The sequence below is a fragment of the Colias eurytheme genome, chromosome 12, assembly GCF_061535395.1.
Source record: "Colias eurytheme isolate Ceu_HAF_F1 chromosome 12, ilColEury1 Martin Lab GWU primary, whole genome shotgun sequence".
Lineage (NCBI taxonomy): Eukaryota > Metazoa > Arthropoda > Insecta > Lepidoptera > Pieridae > Colias > Colias eurytheme.
The window spans coordinates 11,410,879-11,427,007 of NC_142991.1; the positions used below are offsets into that span (position 1 = coordinate 11,410,879).

Genomic DNA, 16,129 nt, shown 5'->3' on the forward strand with positions numbered 1-16,129 from the left:
CTTCACTTCTCTGTTCCTGAAATGTATTTGTTCGCTATTTATTAAAAATAGCATGATTTACTTTATATACCTATTGTACCTAGTTATATCATGTGTTTAAAAAAATACTTTTTTAATTACATGCATAGTTAAGTACTTACCTAGCCATTTGCATCATAAAATGATAAGTTTAATGATGCAGTCTACAAATGGGCACACCTGTCTAGATAGAGCCTTAGATTCACTCTCGCCTTGAATAAATCCAGATTATAGGCACAGTCATGGCACAGTCCTTCGCAGTTCAACTACAGAGGGATGTTAGCAGCCAATGTTCAGTGGTGCTATACTGCTATAGGGTGGCCGGTGGAATGACATTATGTACCTAGTTCCGTCGCAAGTTATTTTAGGTCTATACAATGTGTATATTATGACATAACATTGTCTCTATGATATTATGGTCTATTTTCTAGCTTGTGTAGCACGGTCAATTTTGATCGAATTTTGATCAAATTTGATGATTGAATGATCATTGATATTTTACCTAGGTTTATTAATTGCTTTTTTACGAAATGTAACAGTCATGCGTGCGCATAATTGTTGTTCGCAATTCACTCCCATGATAAAATGAACGTCCATCTTATCATTATTTTAAAATCATATTCTTAATTAGTATATAATAAATAAGTAATACATAAATATTAAAAATCCGGATTCACATACTCTCGTTTTTAATTGATGCATGTTAAAATATGTATGTATTGGTATTGAATTCGCAAACCGGCCGTACCGGTTCTCCGACGTCATAGCGGTCATGTTTACAGTTTATTATGTTCCTCCTGACTTGCTGGTGTGCGCGTGTTGTGTGCGGCGAGTGGCGACGCAATACGCATCGACCGCGCCGCGGCGCACAGCCGCCCGCGCCGTACAGCACATCGAAGGGGTCTCAACGACTTTACAAAATAACCTAACGGACTTATGGGAAAAGTAAATTCTCAAATAATAATTATAAATAAAGTAGGTACCTAAGTACATAATTTGCATAATATGTATAATGTCAAATTATTTTGGAGTGTAGATAACTTAGGCAACGCTAGAATATCATCCACTTAATTAAACCGTGTTTCGCAGCTGAGAACTGAATTCAAGTTTCAACTGATAATTTTATCGTATGAAATATGTATTAAGTACTAAGCAGATTTTAAATACGCGTTGACAACGCCACCTAGCGGCCTAACTTCGTTATACTACAATCATAGCGTTAAAGCAAAGAATACTTAATATGTAGTAGCTAATCCTAATGCGTTAAAGTATACTAGCTTTTCGCCCACGTTTTAAAAAAAACTGGCATAGTTCCCGTTCCCGTGGTATTTCCGGGATAAAACATCCTATGTGTTTACATAAGATACCCTCTATTATATGCGAGCTAAATTTCATTGTAATCGGTTCAGTAGTAGGTATTTGCGTGAAAGAGTAACAAACATACACACACACACATATCCATCCTCACAAACTTTCGCATTTATAATACATATTAGTAGGAAGTAGGATAGGATATTCTATGATCTTATTACAATCGAAGGACCGAGGACGCCCTACTTATTGAGAGCCATGAATTAAGAGAAGATAAAAAGTAGCAAATGTTTCGAATCACATTGTATCAACCTTGTATCAACACTTTTTAATGTCGCAGAATCTAACGGCGTTATATACGTTAAAAGCGGGACGTACAGGAAAAAATAAAAATACCAATTATTTTATTCAAAACATAATTTTCATTAACAAAAAAAATAATACTTTAATAACTATAACACTATTAACGTTCTCAAAATGAACTCCCTAGATTCCAGTTGGAACGCAACGCCTTGAGCTATTCTACGTAGGCGCGATGGTGTCTGCGGCGGGTGGCGGGTGCGCGGTGAAGTCGAGCACGAGCTTGCCGCGCGCGTGGCCGCGCTGCACGCGCTCGAGCGCGCGCGCCGCGTCCCACCACCCGTACACCTGCTCCACCTGCACCTTGAACTGACCACCACCGTGACGTTAGTTATTAGTTGATACGGGCGGGTGGGGCGGGTGCGCGGTGAAGTCGAGCACGAGCTTGCCGCGCGCGTGGCCGCGCTGCACGCGCTCGAGCGCGCGCGCCGCGTCCCACCACCCGTACACCTGCTCCACCTGCACCTTGAACTGACCACCACCGTGACGTTAGTTATTAGTTGATACGGGCGGGTGGGGCGGGTGCGCGGTGAAGTCGAGCACGAGCTTGCCGCGCGCGTGGCCGCGCTGCACGCGCTCGAGCGCGCGCGCCGCGTCCCACCACCCGTACACCTGCTCCACCTGCACCTTGAACTGACCACCACCGTGACGTTAGTTATTAGTTGATACGGGCGGGTGGGGCGGGTGCGCGGTGAAGTCGAGCACGAGCTTGCCGCGCGCGTGGCCGCGCTGCACGCGCTCGAGCGCGCGCGCCGCGTCCCACCACCCGTACACCTGCTCCACCTGCACCTTGAACTGACCACCACCGTGACACTAGTTATTTCATATTACTTGAGGTTTCATATTCAATCTAGAAAGCTGGGATCCGGTTTTTCCCACGTAGACGAGGAAAAAATTCCCATGGGAATAAAATCTTTATCGCGGTAAAGAAATACGTCATAACGTCGATGACTTTCTAACTACCTCTACTAAGACCACCTTAGACACAAAAATCGTATAATGAAATCGCGCTTTTGCGACGTGAAAAGACAACAAATGAACAAACAACCATGCTTCTCATTAATTATCTGTATTTTTAGTACATATAAGAATACGGAAAGTAGTAATAGTGTAAGGGAAGGTATATAATTACGCGAGTCACTCCAATTTGATGCGTGGCGCCTTTATGCTAATAGCATTCTAGTAAACGGGTGAAGCCGCCGCGTGGATACCTATCTGTGAAACTATATAGCTCGGTATAGCCTTTTGATTAATTTTATCGGCGTCCAGTATTTACCTTCCCCCGTTCCGCGAGGCGCCTCAGCATCTCGATGTCATCGGCGCGCGGCACGAAGTAGGCCCAGCGCACGTGCGGCGGGCAGGGCGCGGCGTGCGGTGTGTGCGTGCGCGCCGCCGCCAGCGCCTGCCCCGCCAGCGCGGCCAGCGCGCCGGCCGCGCCCGCCGCCAGACCGCGCGCGTCCGTCAGCGCCAGCAGCGGCGTGCTCAGCGTCACGTAGCGCGCGAACCGCCAGCGCCGCGCGCCCGCCTCCCACCCGCCTGCGCCGCAGCAGTCCAGTATCACGTCGTACCTGCGACGCGCGCGCCTCGTTTAGTTGCGGACTCGATAAATAGTTAATTCAATTATTGTTGAAACTTGAAATCTGTCGTGTATAATAAACATTTCGTTTGCCACCCGGTTTTATGTATGACTAGATTTCCGCCCGCGGCTTCGCCCGCGTTTTCAAAGGAAAACCCGCATAGTTCCCGTTCCCGTGGGATTTCCGAGATAAAACCTATCCTATGTGTTAAGGTGATGAATTAATTTTTCTAACATTTACGGCCCTTTTCAAACCTTCCTAATTTTTATATTATTAAAGTTGTCGTGATGAAAATTCTTGACAAGAAAGTTCAATAGTAACACAATACGTCTACCGTTTTAGAAACATGATTCCATGATATTTTCTCGATAGAAAAAAAATACAAAGTTATCATTGTTATTTTTTTTAATCTCTGGCATCTTCAAAATAACAAACGTAAAGTTACGACTTTTTGGATATTAACTATAAAATATACAACCTATACGTCTACCGTGTTAGAATTTTGAAATATGCGATGGTTTTGAAATAAACAAGAAATAATTGAAATTAGCGCGCGACCAGCCAATATAGCGAGAGCCGCCCTGTACCTTCCTACCCCGATCGCTGCACGAGTCATTCTCATTCCCGCTACGGCCGTCACACGGGGAACTTGTGTCGCTCGCGCAATCGTAAAAAAGGGTGACAACACGATAAGACAAAATGAGACAAATGGGTACAATAAAGAAAATAAGAAGAAGAAACATAAAGGTTGGAGGAAAAAGAATGCTTACAATTGGAACAAATTAATGAAGTAAGTTGGTTTTATTTTAAATTTGATGATAATTGTATTATAGACGATGTTTGATATGTACCCCTGTTTTAAGTACATAACGAATGTGTAAGATTTTTTCATTTATAGCATAAATAATCTTTTCAGAAATCCGGAATCCAGAAGGAAAATAAACCCACTGATTGTTCACAATGTGAATCCACTCCTTCGTAAGTACCTTTATTCAGTCAAAAATGTATGTTATCAAAGCTCTACTGGTTTTATCGCATGATTCCATTTTTAGCAAAAAGCAACAAAGTGCAAAGAAATAAAAAATCATGGTGAACTTAGTGGAAGTATGGCGGACATAATATGGAACAGGAGCTCATTGGAGTAGTATTATATTTAAAAAAATACGAAATAATTTCAAGAATTACATTTCTTAGAAGGTGGTAGATAAGTATGTTATATAAAGAATTTGATGTTGATATTTATTTCATTTATACTTACTACACCTGTGCGGGAAATTGCTTAGTAATAAAACAGGTTTATATTCATATTTACATAGTAGGTAATGTGAGTTTTCATTTCGAAAAATTTTGTGTAAGTATATTAAATTGAGTTCCTGGGTGATCTGGAAACACAATTGGGCCCGGAAGATGGCGCTGCAGTCACTCCTCCTAATGACATGAACCGATTCGGATGAATATTTGTGTGCACATTTCATTTTTGTGTGATGATTGGTTGATTCGCTTTCACATTAGCTAATATTATGTATTTTTGTTGTTAGAAAGTAAACTTAATTTAATGTTTATAATACATTATTATTGGTATAAATAAGACAGTGTTCGTCTCACATTGCTGTACCTGCCTACCTACCCTACCAAGGCCTAACTTTGTTCTGGCTATTTTATTTTGATTATTTGTAATGAATAATTACAATTATAATAGAGTGCAAAAAATAAATACATGCGTCAATATATTTTGTGTTTTTTTTAACAATTTTTTTATTTTAAAAAATATCATTCCGATCGCGGCTTTGCCCGCGTGGAATTAGATTATATCGTGAATCCTGTCTTATCCCACAGAAGTGTTCAGTTCGGATAAAAAGTATCCTTTGTGTAAATCCAGGCAATTAGCTATATTTTATCAAAATTGGTAATGTAGTCTTGACGTGATTAAGTAACAACTAACAAAAAAATATACAAATTAACATCCAAAGTTTCGCATCAGTTTTACTGTATTAGTGATATCTACTGACTCTTGACTGACTGAGAAGAATTAGGGTTTATAACTTCTTTCAGAAATATTACCTTTCATTTCTGGGCATGACGTAATATCTACGTCAGAATCAAATTCTATCTAAATCCATTCAGTAGTCCGCGTTATTGAGTACCATTTCATTTTTTCAGAGTAACAATATTTTTTGTTATTTTAAAGATTATTTATAACCTGTATTATTTTGTAATAAAGTAAACATTACGAAATAATAATAATTATTAATAATGTCTAAGTAGTTGTTAAAAAGAAGATTATTTGTTTATAAGCAAGAAAATAAAACCAATAAATCAACAATTAAATATATGTATAAGAATATTATAACTGTATGACGACTCCATATACATGTTTGTCCCGAGTCGGCCAGCGGCAGCGCGGCGAGTTTGCAAGAATGACTTCGCGCACACCCGCGTTCGCGATAGCGAGCTATTAGACTCCGCCCGCCAAGCAGTAGATTTTTTTTTGTGTATCGTCTTAATCCAAGTTACCCTCTATATGTGTGCATACATCCATACATCCATACAAACTTTCGCCTTTATAATAGTATTAAGATTTTATGAGTCGTTTTAATTTCAATAAGCAAAATCGACAGGCTTACGGTCCGGCGTCATCGAGCTGCCGGTCGTAGTCGGGCGCGTGTCGGTCCAGCGTCGCGGCGGCGCCGAGCGCGTCGGCCAGCGGCGCCAGCTCGGCCGCGCAGCCCACCGCCACGTGCGCGCCCGAGTGCGCCAGCAGCTGCAGCGCGGCCTGCCCCACGCCGCCCAGCCCCAGCAGCAGCGCGCGCGCGCCCCGCCCCGCGCCCCGCGCCCCCACCCGCACGCCCGCCGCCCGCAGCGCGCTGCACGCCGTCAGCGCCGCGTACAGCGCGCCGCCCGCCTGCCACTCGTCCAGCGACTGCGGCGCCCGCCCCGCCTGCGCGCCCTCGTTATCGTTATTATTACTCGTTACGATAATACTATTGTCCGTTTATATTCAAAATGTCATCGAGAGTCTGAACTTTTTGAAATTGATCTTTACAGATAAGTTGCTCAAAATATACAAATATGTAGTTACAATAAAATATGTATAGGAAAAATAATAAATACAGTTAAAAAATATATGTGCGTGTACACACGTAAGAAGTGAAACTTCTTTATGACCTTTTTTTTTTTAAATACAAAATGTGTGCGTGTTGGTACTAGTGTACACAGTACACACGTACACGTAAGAAGTGAAACTTCTTTATGAAATTATTTTTCAAAAAATAATTTACTTTGAGCAACTTTACAGAAATACGTCGAATCACGCGTGGTAGGGATAAGAAAAAGATGGCGCGTAACGGAAAAATGTCACGCGTAACGAAAAAATGTTACTGTACGATTACCTAATCGTACAGACAATAGGTACATGTTCCCGGAATGCAATGCGTCGATGGTGCATATTTTATTATATTGTATTAATTATTATTTTAAGTTTTAACACACAGTTCAGTTCGCCATCGGATTCCGCACCGTGCGGTGCGTCATAAAACTCAACTAAATTTTTTTCTACGAGAAAGAAGTTTCACTTCAAAAAAACTCTTAACCCATTGAGCCCCGAACGGCCCGATCGGGCCACGAGTCACGACACAATAAATTTTCTATTGTGTCTGTGATTCCGGGGCCTGATGGATTAAACTCATGAAATTAATGTACCGAGACCGATCCTTGATACAAAGTTTACAAACTTTGAATTCAATCAAAATTCAATGTATGTGTAAAGTGGGTCAAAATCCAGTCTAATAGGAATCAGTTACATACTGAAGCTACAGCTTCAGGTGAAGCTAATTAAAGCGTGTTTAACATACGCTCAAGTCTCAACGCGATAGCTATAAGCATACAATTCTGTATCGGGTTTTATTTTTTCTTGACAAGCAATCGTTCAGAGACCTTTAACACATTTGCTTCTTTATTATGCGCATCATATTAAATTCAGAGAGCAGCGGAATCGGAGGCACGCACCCAGCGGTCCTTGACGAGCACGTAGTCGGCGAGCGCGCCGGGGCGGTGCGGCGGCAGCACGCCCCACACGCGCGCGCCCGGCCGCAGGCGCGCCGCCGGCCCCGCGCGCTCCACGCGCCCGCAGAAGTCGCGCCCCGGCACCAGCGGCAGCTCGCCCAGCTCCGCCGCGCCCGCCGCGCTCTCCGCGCGCCGCAGCGCGTTCAGCACGCGCGACCCGTACCCGCCTGCTCCCGCGCAATATATTTATATGTTCCCGAGCCGCATTCCAAGCGCACACACAGTGAAAGCATATTATGGACGGCGGACGAACCCAGATATAAATTCAAGTACTTCTATACCGCATGTGTTATTGTGATGTATAACTTAAATTTCTGTAAAATTTTATCGGAGTCCTTCTAGTAGTTTTTAAGTGAAAGAGTAACAGACATCGATCCATCCCATGCTTACAAACTTTGGTGTTCATAATATTAGCAGGATAGTAGAATGAGTTTGAGTGGCCAGCCAAACTCACACATAAGGCAAAAAGTAGACATACCGAGCATAGCCACATCAAGTGGATTTAGAGATGCAGCATGCACTTTAACGAGCACATCATCAGTGCTCCTCAGAGCTGGCACACGAGCGCTGTCCAGTCGCAGCTCTGCCAGGCCGCCATAGCTGTGCACTCGCCACGCCCGCATTCTGCTAGCCACACTTTTCACTTGGCTTTCTAACATTCTTCTTACCTACTGTAATAACGTTATCAAAATTAAATCATTAAAGCAATTTTGTGAAAAAATAAATATTGTGTTAAAAAGTTGAAAGCATATCCATTTCCATTCTGTATAAATAAAATATGTTATTTCTTTCTTTCATTCTAGTTTTTTTTTTACAGTAACAATCATTTACAATATAAGTGAAATTTCAGCGTAGTTTAAGTAGTGAAGTTAAAATATTCAATAACCTGTATCTGGTTTGAACTAGGGACTTTAAAAAAAAAACAATCTGTGTTATAATCCCTACAAATAAAATAAATGCTTACGTCTTTCTAACCTTCTTCACACTTAAACTACTGAAATGGCATGAATTAAATTTGGTACATAAAGACAAGAAAGACAGTCAATCCTCAGGACATAGGATAGGAATAACCCCTAGATCCCAAAGATTAACCTCTGCACCGAAGAGGTTATGGCGATTTCTATAATTATTATATTTTGTATATTATGAAATCCTTTTTTATACTCACTGCTATAAGTAATGAAATATAAACTGCTCTGAGATTTCGCCCATACAATTAAAATTAAAGTTTTGATGAGTGAAAAGAATATTTATAAATAACAGACTTTAACTCTTAATATGTATAAGTCTATAATTCACATCCTAAGTTCACATCATATAGAAAAATACATTGTTAAGGCAATTATCATGTTCATATTTCATTTATTTTAGTATGTATTGCTAGTAACGTTAGTAAGTATTCCAATTTAAAAAGGAAATTTTCCTCCACATTTCCTTCTTGACTTCCAGTATATAAAAAGGTACTCTGTGACTACAGTTTTACTATTTAGTTTGGTTTTGAAATTTTGAGTTTTGACAGGATCGGTACCTTATTATTATGTCATCTCTCAAAAGTCAAATTCATTTCTCATCGGATGCTGACAGCTGACACTGACGTGTAGTATAAATTATACACAAAATTATATTATACAAGTATGTACCTACTTGTATATAAGGGCTTATGCAGAAAGAAAGCTGGAAACTTATAAGCGCTTACCGGCGCTTGTCAACCCGCGCAGGAAAATATTATATGAACACGCGCCGATAAGCGCTGAACGGCGCCGACAAGCTTCAATGCGTGCCTTGCTGGTTAGCGCTGGGCGCTGCCATATAAAATTTGTCTTGGTCTGCTAACTGCTTCAACCTGCTTCCTTTGTGAACGAACGAACCAGCGCTGACATGCGCCGGTAAGCGCTTATATAAGTTTCCAGCTTTCTTTCTGCGAGGCTCCGAGTGTGTGCTGGTATGATCACTCCCCGTTTTCCAATTACAGCACTAAAGCGCATTATGCGGCATAATGCTTAACCACAGATGCTTAACTTGAATGTTCCAACTACAGCAACGCTTCGCACAATCGAGCACTAGAAAAAGTAATGCGCGTGAATTTATGCGTGCAATCGATTTATCGTTAGTAATTATTAATTGTTGGAAAAAAATTTAAGGCTTTCGTTTCATTGTAGTTTTTTCGAAATAATCAAAGTTAATTCAAATTGTGTTAAAAAATTAAATATAAGTATGGATGAAGGTACAAACATTGAAAAAAATGTTAATGAAATAATCAAAATCCAAATTACTTAAAATAACCGTAAATATTTTTCAACCAATTATTATGTATACCCTGAGTGTATACCACTTTATTTACACATTAATGAGGTTATTGCTAGCTCTATGAATATTTTTTTTTCAACACTGAACTTAGCGCAACGTGCTAGTGCGTTTCATGTTCCAATTAAGCATCCGAATTATGCTGATCAGCATAATTCGGCATTGTGCGGCACTGAGTCGCATTATGCTCTGTAATTGGAAAACAGCCAATATTAATGTGTAATTATCACAGACTATACAACTCTGTGGACGCGGGGCCTGAAGATGTCAATGTCACGTCTTGGTCACGTCAAATTTGATTAAACTATATTTAAATTGACTACTTATTCATTATTGCTCTTAGATATTGACATTTGATAGACTTGTGGATAGATCTATTATACAATATACATTATACTCTTTGGGATAGATAGACTTAAAGTACATAAGTACCACTATAGTTAATAGTACATTTTTTAATATAACAGAAGTCAGAACATACTGTGGAACATACGGCATACCTACCAGGCTATCAGAATTCCAAAACTACTTTCAATCAAAATGACAAGATACTGTATAAACTGAAAAACATATTATATTTTCTACTCGGTCATCGGTGCAGCTCCTACTTTTATAGTGAGCTTGCGTGTGTTTAACGCTAAGCATGAGAGATGAACACAGCCTTATCCAGGAGTAGAGTGAGCGCAGAGCAACTAGATCTGCTGCTGACGTTTATGGAAGAGCACCCCGATTTTGCGGCAGGCAAACAATCTATTTACTCTCGATTCAGTGCAAGTAAATTGTGGCGGCTTCTTGCTGAAAGACTTAACGCTGCCGCGGCAGATACCGGTGGAGCTCGCAAGTCACCCGATAAGTGGTGCCGGGTATGTGATTATTAATAAAAAAATCTAAAGTATACTTTGAATAAGACCTACTGAACATTTCAGTGTGCTGATAATTTTATTCATATTTAATCCTGAAATCAATCTTTTTCAGTACTGGGCAGATGTAAAGTACAAAGCTAGAAAGAAGTCTGCTGCAGGAGGCGCTCTAGGGGATCTTTCGAGTGCTGAAGAGCGGCTACAGAACCTCCTTAATTGTAAAGCCGAATGTTTGTATCTTGAACCATTGTTATTATTTGCTTTATATTATAACATTTACTTGAGAGCTGGAAACTCGAAATGATTATCCTATGTTACCTCTCATCTAATGTTTCCATATTTTAAAACTAATATTTTATAGGAATTTGAATATATTTAGATAGTTTTGAAAAATAAAATTGTAAATGGAAATAAGGACTAAGGATATTAGAAGTGATAATGCCAACCTGTGGGAGATGGCTGGCAATGTGTACAATACAGTCAAAAAGTTTGCCAAACATATTGCCTTTAGTATATCAGATCATTTTATAATATTTAATAATAATATTATTGTGGAAAAGAAAGTGGAATCATACACAAGAGGAGGGTTTTCAAAAACTTTATGGGTAACACTGAATCAGTCTTAAAACCTCCTGTTTAAGATTGTGAATTTTTATGTGATGATATACCAAACAAGTTAATAAAATAAAAGCATTTATTGAACATTTTAACTATTAGACACTATTTATTCACAAAGTTTTATACAATTTAATTGTATTATTCAGAACATCTTTAGATAGTTAATGTAATCCATTGCAGCGAGTAGCGTAGGCGCCGGCGTCGGCGGCGGACATTCGGACGAGGAGCGCAAGCCGTCGTTGGACGACGACATGTACTCGGAGGGGTCGGGCGCCGCGCCCGAGCCGCGCCTCGCCACCGAGGAGCTGCTCGCCGAGGCCGCCATGCGCACCGCGCTCGCCGCCGAGAAGCAGGCCGAGGCCGTCGCGCAGGCCGTGGAGCTGCTGCGCGACCTCGTGGCGCTGCTGCGCGAGCGCGCGCCGCCGCCCGCGCCCGCGCCCCCGCCCCCGCCGCCGCACGAGCACGCGCTCGCCATGCAGCACCACCACCACCGGCTCTAGCGCGGCGCGCGCGCGGCGGGCCGGCGGGCCGCGGCGGGCGGGCCGAGCCCCACGCGCGCCGCCACGTCGGCGTACACCTCGTCGGCGCGGGCGCGCGCGCGGGCGGCGCCGTGCTGCAGAGCGTCGCGCAGCAGGGCGGGCCGCGCGCGCAGCTCGGCGGCGCGCGCGCGCACGGGGCCCAGCGCGCCGCACAGCGCCGCCGCCACCTCGCGCTTGTACTGCGCCGTCGTCAGCCCCTCGCTCTCCTCCACCACCTGTGCGGGCCGACGGACTTTTGAATGGCTCGATATCGTCGCCGTCGATAGAGAGGGAGATAATAATATTGGATGACTAGTGACACGATAATATTATAAGATAGATTAGCTCCGGTAGTGGCGCGTCGAACTGTGTCTATTTAGCCACATTTTCCTTGTCACTTTTTCTCTAACAAATAGTTCTGTTGAATCGTGCCATCTCACTTTGACGTCTAATCGTGTATGCGTTAATGTGCCCTCTTGGAGGATCGAATGTCGCGTCGGTGACCTATCTACACTTTATAATATCATCGTGGATGTCACGAAAATCGACCCTCACCTCCTCCGGTAACTTGTCTGCCGCGAGACAGTGTAGCGTGATGAGATTAGACACGCCCGGCCGATTCTCGGGGTCGAACGTGACCTGCGACAGTGAAAAATACGATGATATGCTATGAGATGTAAGATGCAACTTGATAAATAATAATCAGAGTAAAATATGAATGTCTTTTCTTTTCCTTCCCTTTGAACTATGTATAAGGAGCGTTTAAAACTGAGAGTTACGAAGAGCCCACTCTGGCAAAAAAAGACTGAGATACTCGACCTGCGGCGTGAAGTCGGTGACCGCTTTCCTTATCTTGAGGGCGATGGTGTCGTCCGAGTCGCTGAGCAGCACGCGCGACTTGGGGTCCGAGTCCGACTTCGACATCTTCCTGCTCGGGTCGCGCAGGCTGCGGATGCGGTCGCTGCCGTCCTCTGAAATACAGGCAGCTATTATGGCAATAGCCTTCACACTAATCCAGATAAAACTTTATTAACATAAAGCAATATAATACATGTAGTAAAAATTTATTTATTTTATTTATTTATTTTTATTTAAAAAACATCACATGCCATTACAGGACGATGCCCAATGCGACACAGATACAATTTTATTTTACAAAAGAAACTTATCTACTACTATACTAAATTAAAATTACATACATAACTTAACATAGACATAGAAAAATTTAAAGAACTTACTAACAATAACAGATTAACTGCAATATTACCCTTGCGAATTCACTCATAGGACAATGAAATAAGTCCGCTCTTTCGTGCGCTTCATTTATTATGCGGATGACCCGTACCATTGGTGCTTTCGCAAGAAGGTTGGTTCGTGCTGTGGGCACTAGCAACAGTGGTGAACGGTGCCGTTTCCACGCGAATCTGGTGGGGACGCAGAAACTCACACATTCAAGTAGTCTTGAGTTCTGTTCCCTACCACGAAGAAGACTTATAATATAAACGGCAAGCGAAAAATCTCGCCGTACACTCAATTGATTGTACCCCACCATACCCAATACAAATAAGGTTGGGTACATCAACGGATAAAAAGGATATACACCGTACAATTTTAAATATAAGTGTCTCATGAATTTATTTTGGACCCGCTCCAACATTAAATTATATTTGTCCTCATGAGGAGCCCAAATTGCTGCATTATGTTCTAAACGACTTCTTACTAACGCGTTATACAGGACCTTAAGGGTTGTATGTATGTATTTATCCTAATTTTATTATTGTTGGTATAGAATAGGGACAGTATAATAGATACGTGTATGTTTTTTAAGATACAGTTCGATCGTGAATATGAGGAGTCGATAACTTGCGAATTATATTATCAGAATGAACGATATATTCCACTAGCTTTCCGCCATAGGCCTCGCCCGCGTAGTCGATGGCGATTCCTGGGTTTTATCCACATAGTCTCCAGTTCGGGATTTCCATGATAAAAATTATTCTACATCATCTCAAGTGCCAAACTCTCTTTCTGACAGGGTTACATTTGTGGTGGTTTTTTTTGTTATAATAAGAATAGGGAATATATGAGTGGAATGAAAGTATGTCGTACCGGGCAGCAGCGCGCGCGGCGTGGGGAAGGCGGGCCCGAAGCGGTGGCGGAACGTGCGCACCAGCTGCGACGCCACCTGCAGGTGCTGCAGCTGGTCCGCGCCCACGGGCACGTGCGTGCCGCGGTACACCAGCACGTCCGCCGCCTGCACCAAATAATATGTCATCACGTTATTCAATATTTTTTTTTAAATCTTTGCAATTATGTAATAAATAAACGATAACGATTATTGTACCGTTTATTTAGAACTCCTAGTCGGTGGCCTAGGAGTGCAAAAATAAAGGTTCGAATGACAGTAGACCTGCAGGACGGGATACAGCAACAGGCCCAGAGGCACCTCCTTGACGGTGGCGGCCTTCTCCTTGTACTGCGGCAGGTGCGCGAGGCGCGCGTGCGTGGCGAGGCAGGCCAGCAGCCAGCACAGCTCGGCGTGGCGCGGCACGGCCGACTGCGCGAACAGCACCGTGCGCGCCGGGTCCACGCCGCTCGCCAGCAGGCACGCCGTCAGCTCCAGTGTGCGCTCCCAGAGCGCTGATGGATCCTGAATTCCAAACACTCCATTCCATATTTATTAACCACTCAGGATTCATTTCTGTTCTGATCTACTTCAGAAAAATAACATAGTAAATCTAGTCTAAGACAATATTTAATCTATACAAATGTAAACAAGGTAATGCGAATTAATGTATATATGTATGTATATATCAAAGTATTTTATGATGGTCATAATATTTATTCCCTATTTATTATAAAAGTATATATTACGTATATCATTACATAATATATAAATAACGATGCTCACTTGTTTAGTTGTCAATGCATGTAAATCAGCTATAAATATCATAACATCATTGCCTTCATTTTGTAACTTAACACACCGCTGCACTGCTGAAAAATAGTTGCCTACATGCAGAGTGCCTGTTGGCTGCAACCCGGTCACTATTCTCTTAGGCCAATTCCTTTCGGTATCCTTATTCTCAGTTGCCATTTCAGTCTTTTCATTTTGTTCAAAATCTTTCACCTAAAATAAACAAAAAATATTATAAACAATTACTGTATGCTTCTCAAACATTTATCTAAGAAGCATTCAATACACACTAAATTTTTATTGTAAATACATAGCAGTGGGCACATTATTTGTTAACCTTAACATTATTGAGTTGTGTATGGACAAATCGAGCGGAATATCGTTTCCTAAAGCCTAAGACGAAACGAAGCGAAGACTTTTTCAAGATATTCATTTGAATATGAGCTAAGTAAAGCTTGAGGAGATACTTTTCATAAAATATATCTTTGCTGATTTTAATAATTTCAAATGTTTACAGAATACACGTTATCAACAATAAGCCATTAACGCGAACAATAAATAATGGTCAAATTTATTTAAAACTTATATTCTGTACATAGTATTTTTTAAAGGTATTTTTAGTTTTTTTCAAGCATACTTGAAGCATAATTTAAAATTTTTTTGACTGAGTGTTTTCAGTTTTGACTTATGACATGTGTCTACTGTCTAACCACAGTATTACAATATTATTTCCTACAGTAAGGAATCGCCTTTGATGTCGCGCGATGCCGCCGCCAGCGTAGGTACTTACGCTGCCACACGAAAATACGCTAGGGTTGCAACAAATGGGAAATAAAACAATTTTGATTATTAATATTATGATGAAATCATTTATTCATATGTACATTCAAAATAATTGCGATTATTAAATCTGATGTAATTATTTGTTCATAAATATATAATTACAGATATTGCACTGCTAAATATTATTTACGTGGACACTTTATTTTTGGATGTACTTAATTGTATATTTTACCATTTAACTAAGTAATGCATTCGCATTGGGATGTACAATCTGATTAGAAAATAATGAGGACAACATATACATAGCTTTGATTTTAATTCAACAGATACAATTAATACAATCTTTCTGAAATATTGTTTCCTTCTGGGATTTCAATGTAGATTTACATCCGTAAACGGAACAGTTTTTGCGCGTCATAATAGAATATGTAAGTACCTATGTATAATAAAATTATTACACAAAAAATACGACTGCGTCGTCCTTTCGCGATAGTTAATGCAAACTCAGCGTGATTGCATTAAGCGGCCCGCGTCGCCCGACCCCCCGCCAGTTCCCCTCCGTTTCTCTGCACAAGTACATTCGTCGCCATACTGTAGGATGGTAATACTGTGGTCTAACTGATAGGGGATCAATTACAGTTTCCTAGTGAGTGAATCATTTTCGTTTTAAAATAGGAAGTTATTTTCCCGGACATGGTAGGACATAATATTATAAAATAAGATTGTGTGTAAAAAATAATATGGATTGGATTTTAAAGTGAACATTTACTTAGGTTTATTGCTCTGAGGTTTTTTACGAAA

At 41.3% G+C, this 16,129-nt stretch overlaps 3 protein-coding genes across 3 annotated transcripts; 1 reads left to right on the top strand and 2 right to left on the bottom strand.

Moving 5' to 3' along the window:
* Window positions 1–1,728: 1,728 nt before the first annotated feature.
* LOC149904281 (NAD(P)H oxidoreductase RTN4IP1, mitochondrial) lies at window positions 1,729–8,875 on the bottom strand. Its single transcript, XM_090107681.1, has 6 exons — window positions 8,497–8,875; window positions 7,807–7,999; window positions 7,272–7,495; window positions 5,891–6,204; window positions 2,966–3,257; window positions 1,729–2,484 (listed from the first exon to the last, which is right to left on the bottom strand). The coding sequence occupies exons 2-6, from the start codon at window positions 7,985–7,987 to the stop codon at window positions 2,341–2,343; spliced, it is 1,155 nt and encodes a 384-aa protein (XP_089963807.1). The 5' UTR covers window positions 7,988–7,999; window positions 8,497–8,875; the 3' UTR covers window positions 1,729–2,340.
* A 1,075-nt stretch (window positions 8,876–9,950) lies between these two features.
* On the top strand, window positions 9,951–11,610 carry LOC149904282 (uncharacterized). Its single transcript, XM_090107683.1, has 3 exons — window positions 9,951–10,495; window positions 10,608–10,722; window positions 11,291–11,610. The coding sequence occupies exons 1-3, from the start codon at window positions 10,283–10,285 to the stop codon at window positions 11,608–11,610; spliced, it is 648 nt and encodes a 215-aa protein (XP_089963809.1). The 5' UTR covers window positions 9,951–10,282.
* A 2-nt stretch (window positions 11,611–11,612) lies between these two features.
* Window positions 11,613–15,223, bottom strand: TrpRS-m (Tryptophanyl-tRNA synthetase, mitochondrial; the record flags this gene model as incomplete). Its single annotated transcript, XM_090108226.1, has 7 exons — window positions 15,183–15,223; window positions 14,540–14,758; window positions 14,039–14,278; window positions 13,738–13,882; window positions 12,448–12,599; window positions 12,184–12,267; window positions 11,613–11,864 (listed from the first exon to the last, which is right to left on the bottom strand). Coding segments are annotated over exons 1-7 (1,101 nt in total), but the record flags the coding sequence as incomplete, so codon positions are not given.
* Between the last annotated feature and the right edge of the window lie 906 nt (window positions 15,224–16,129).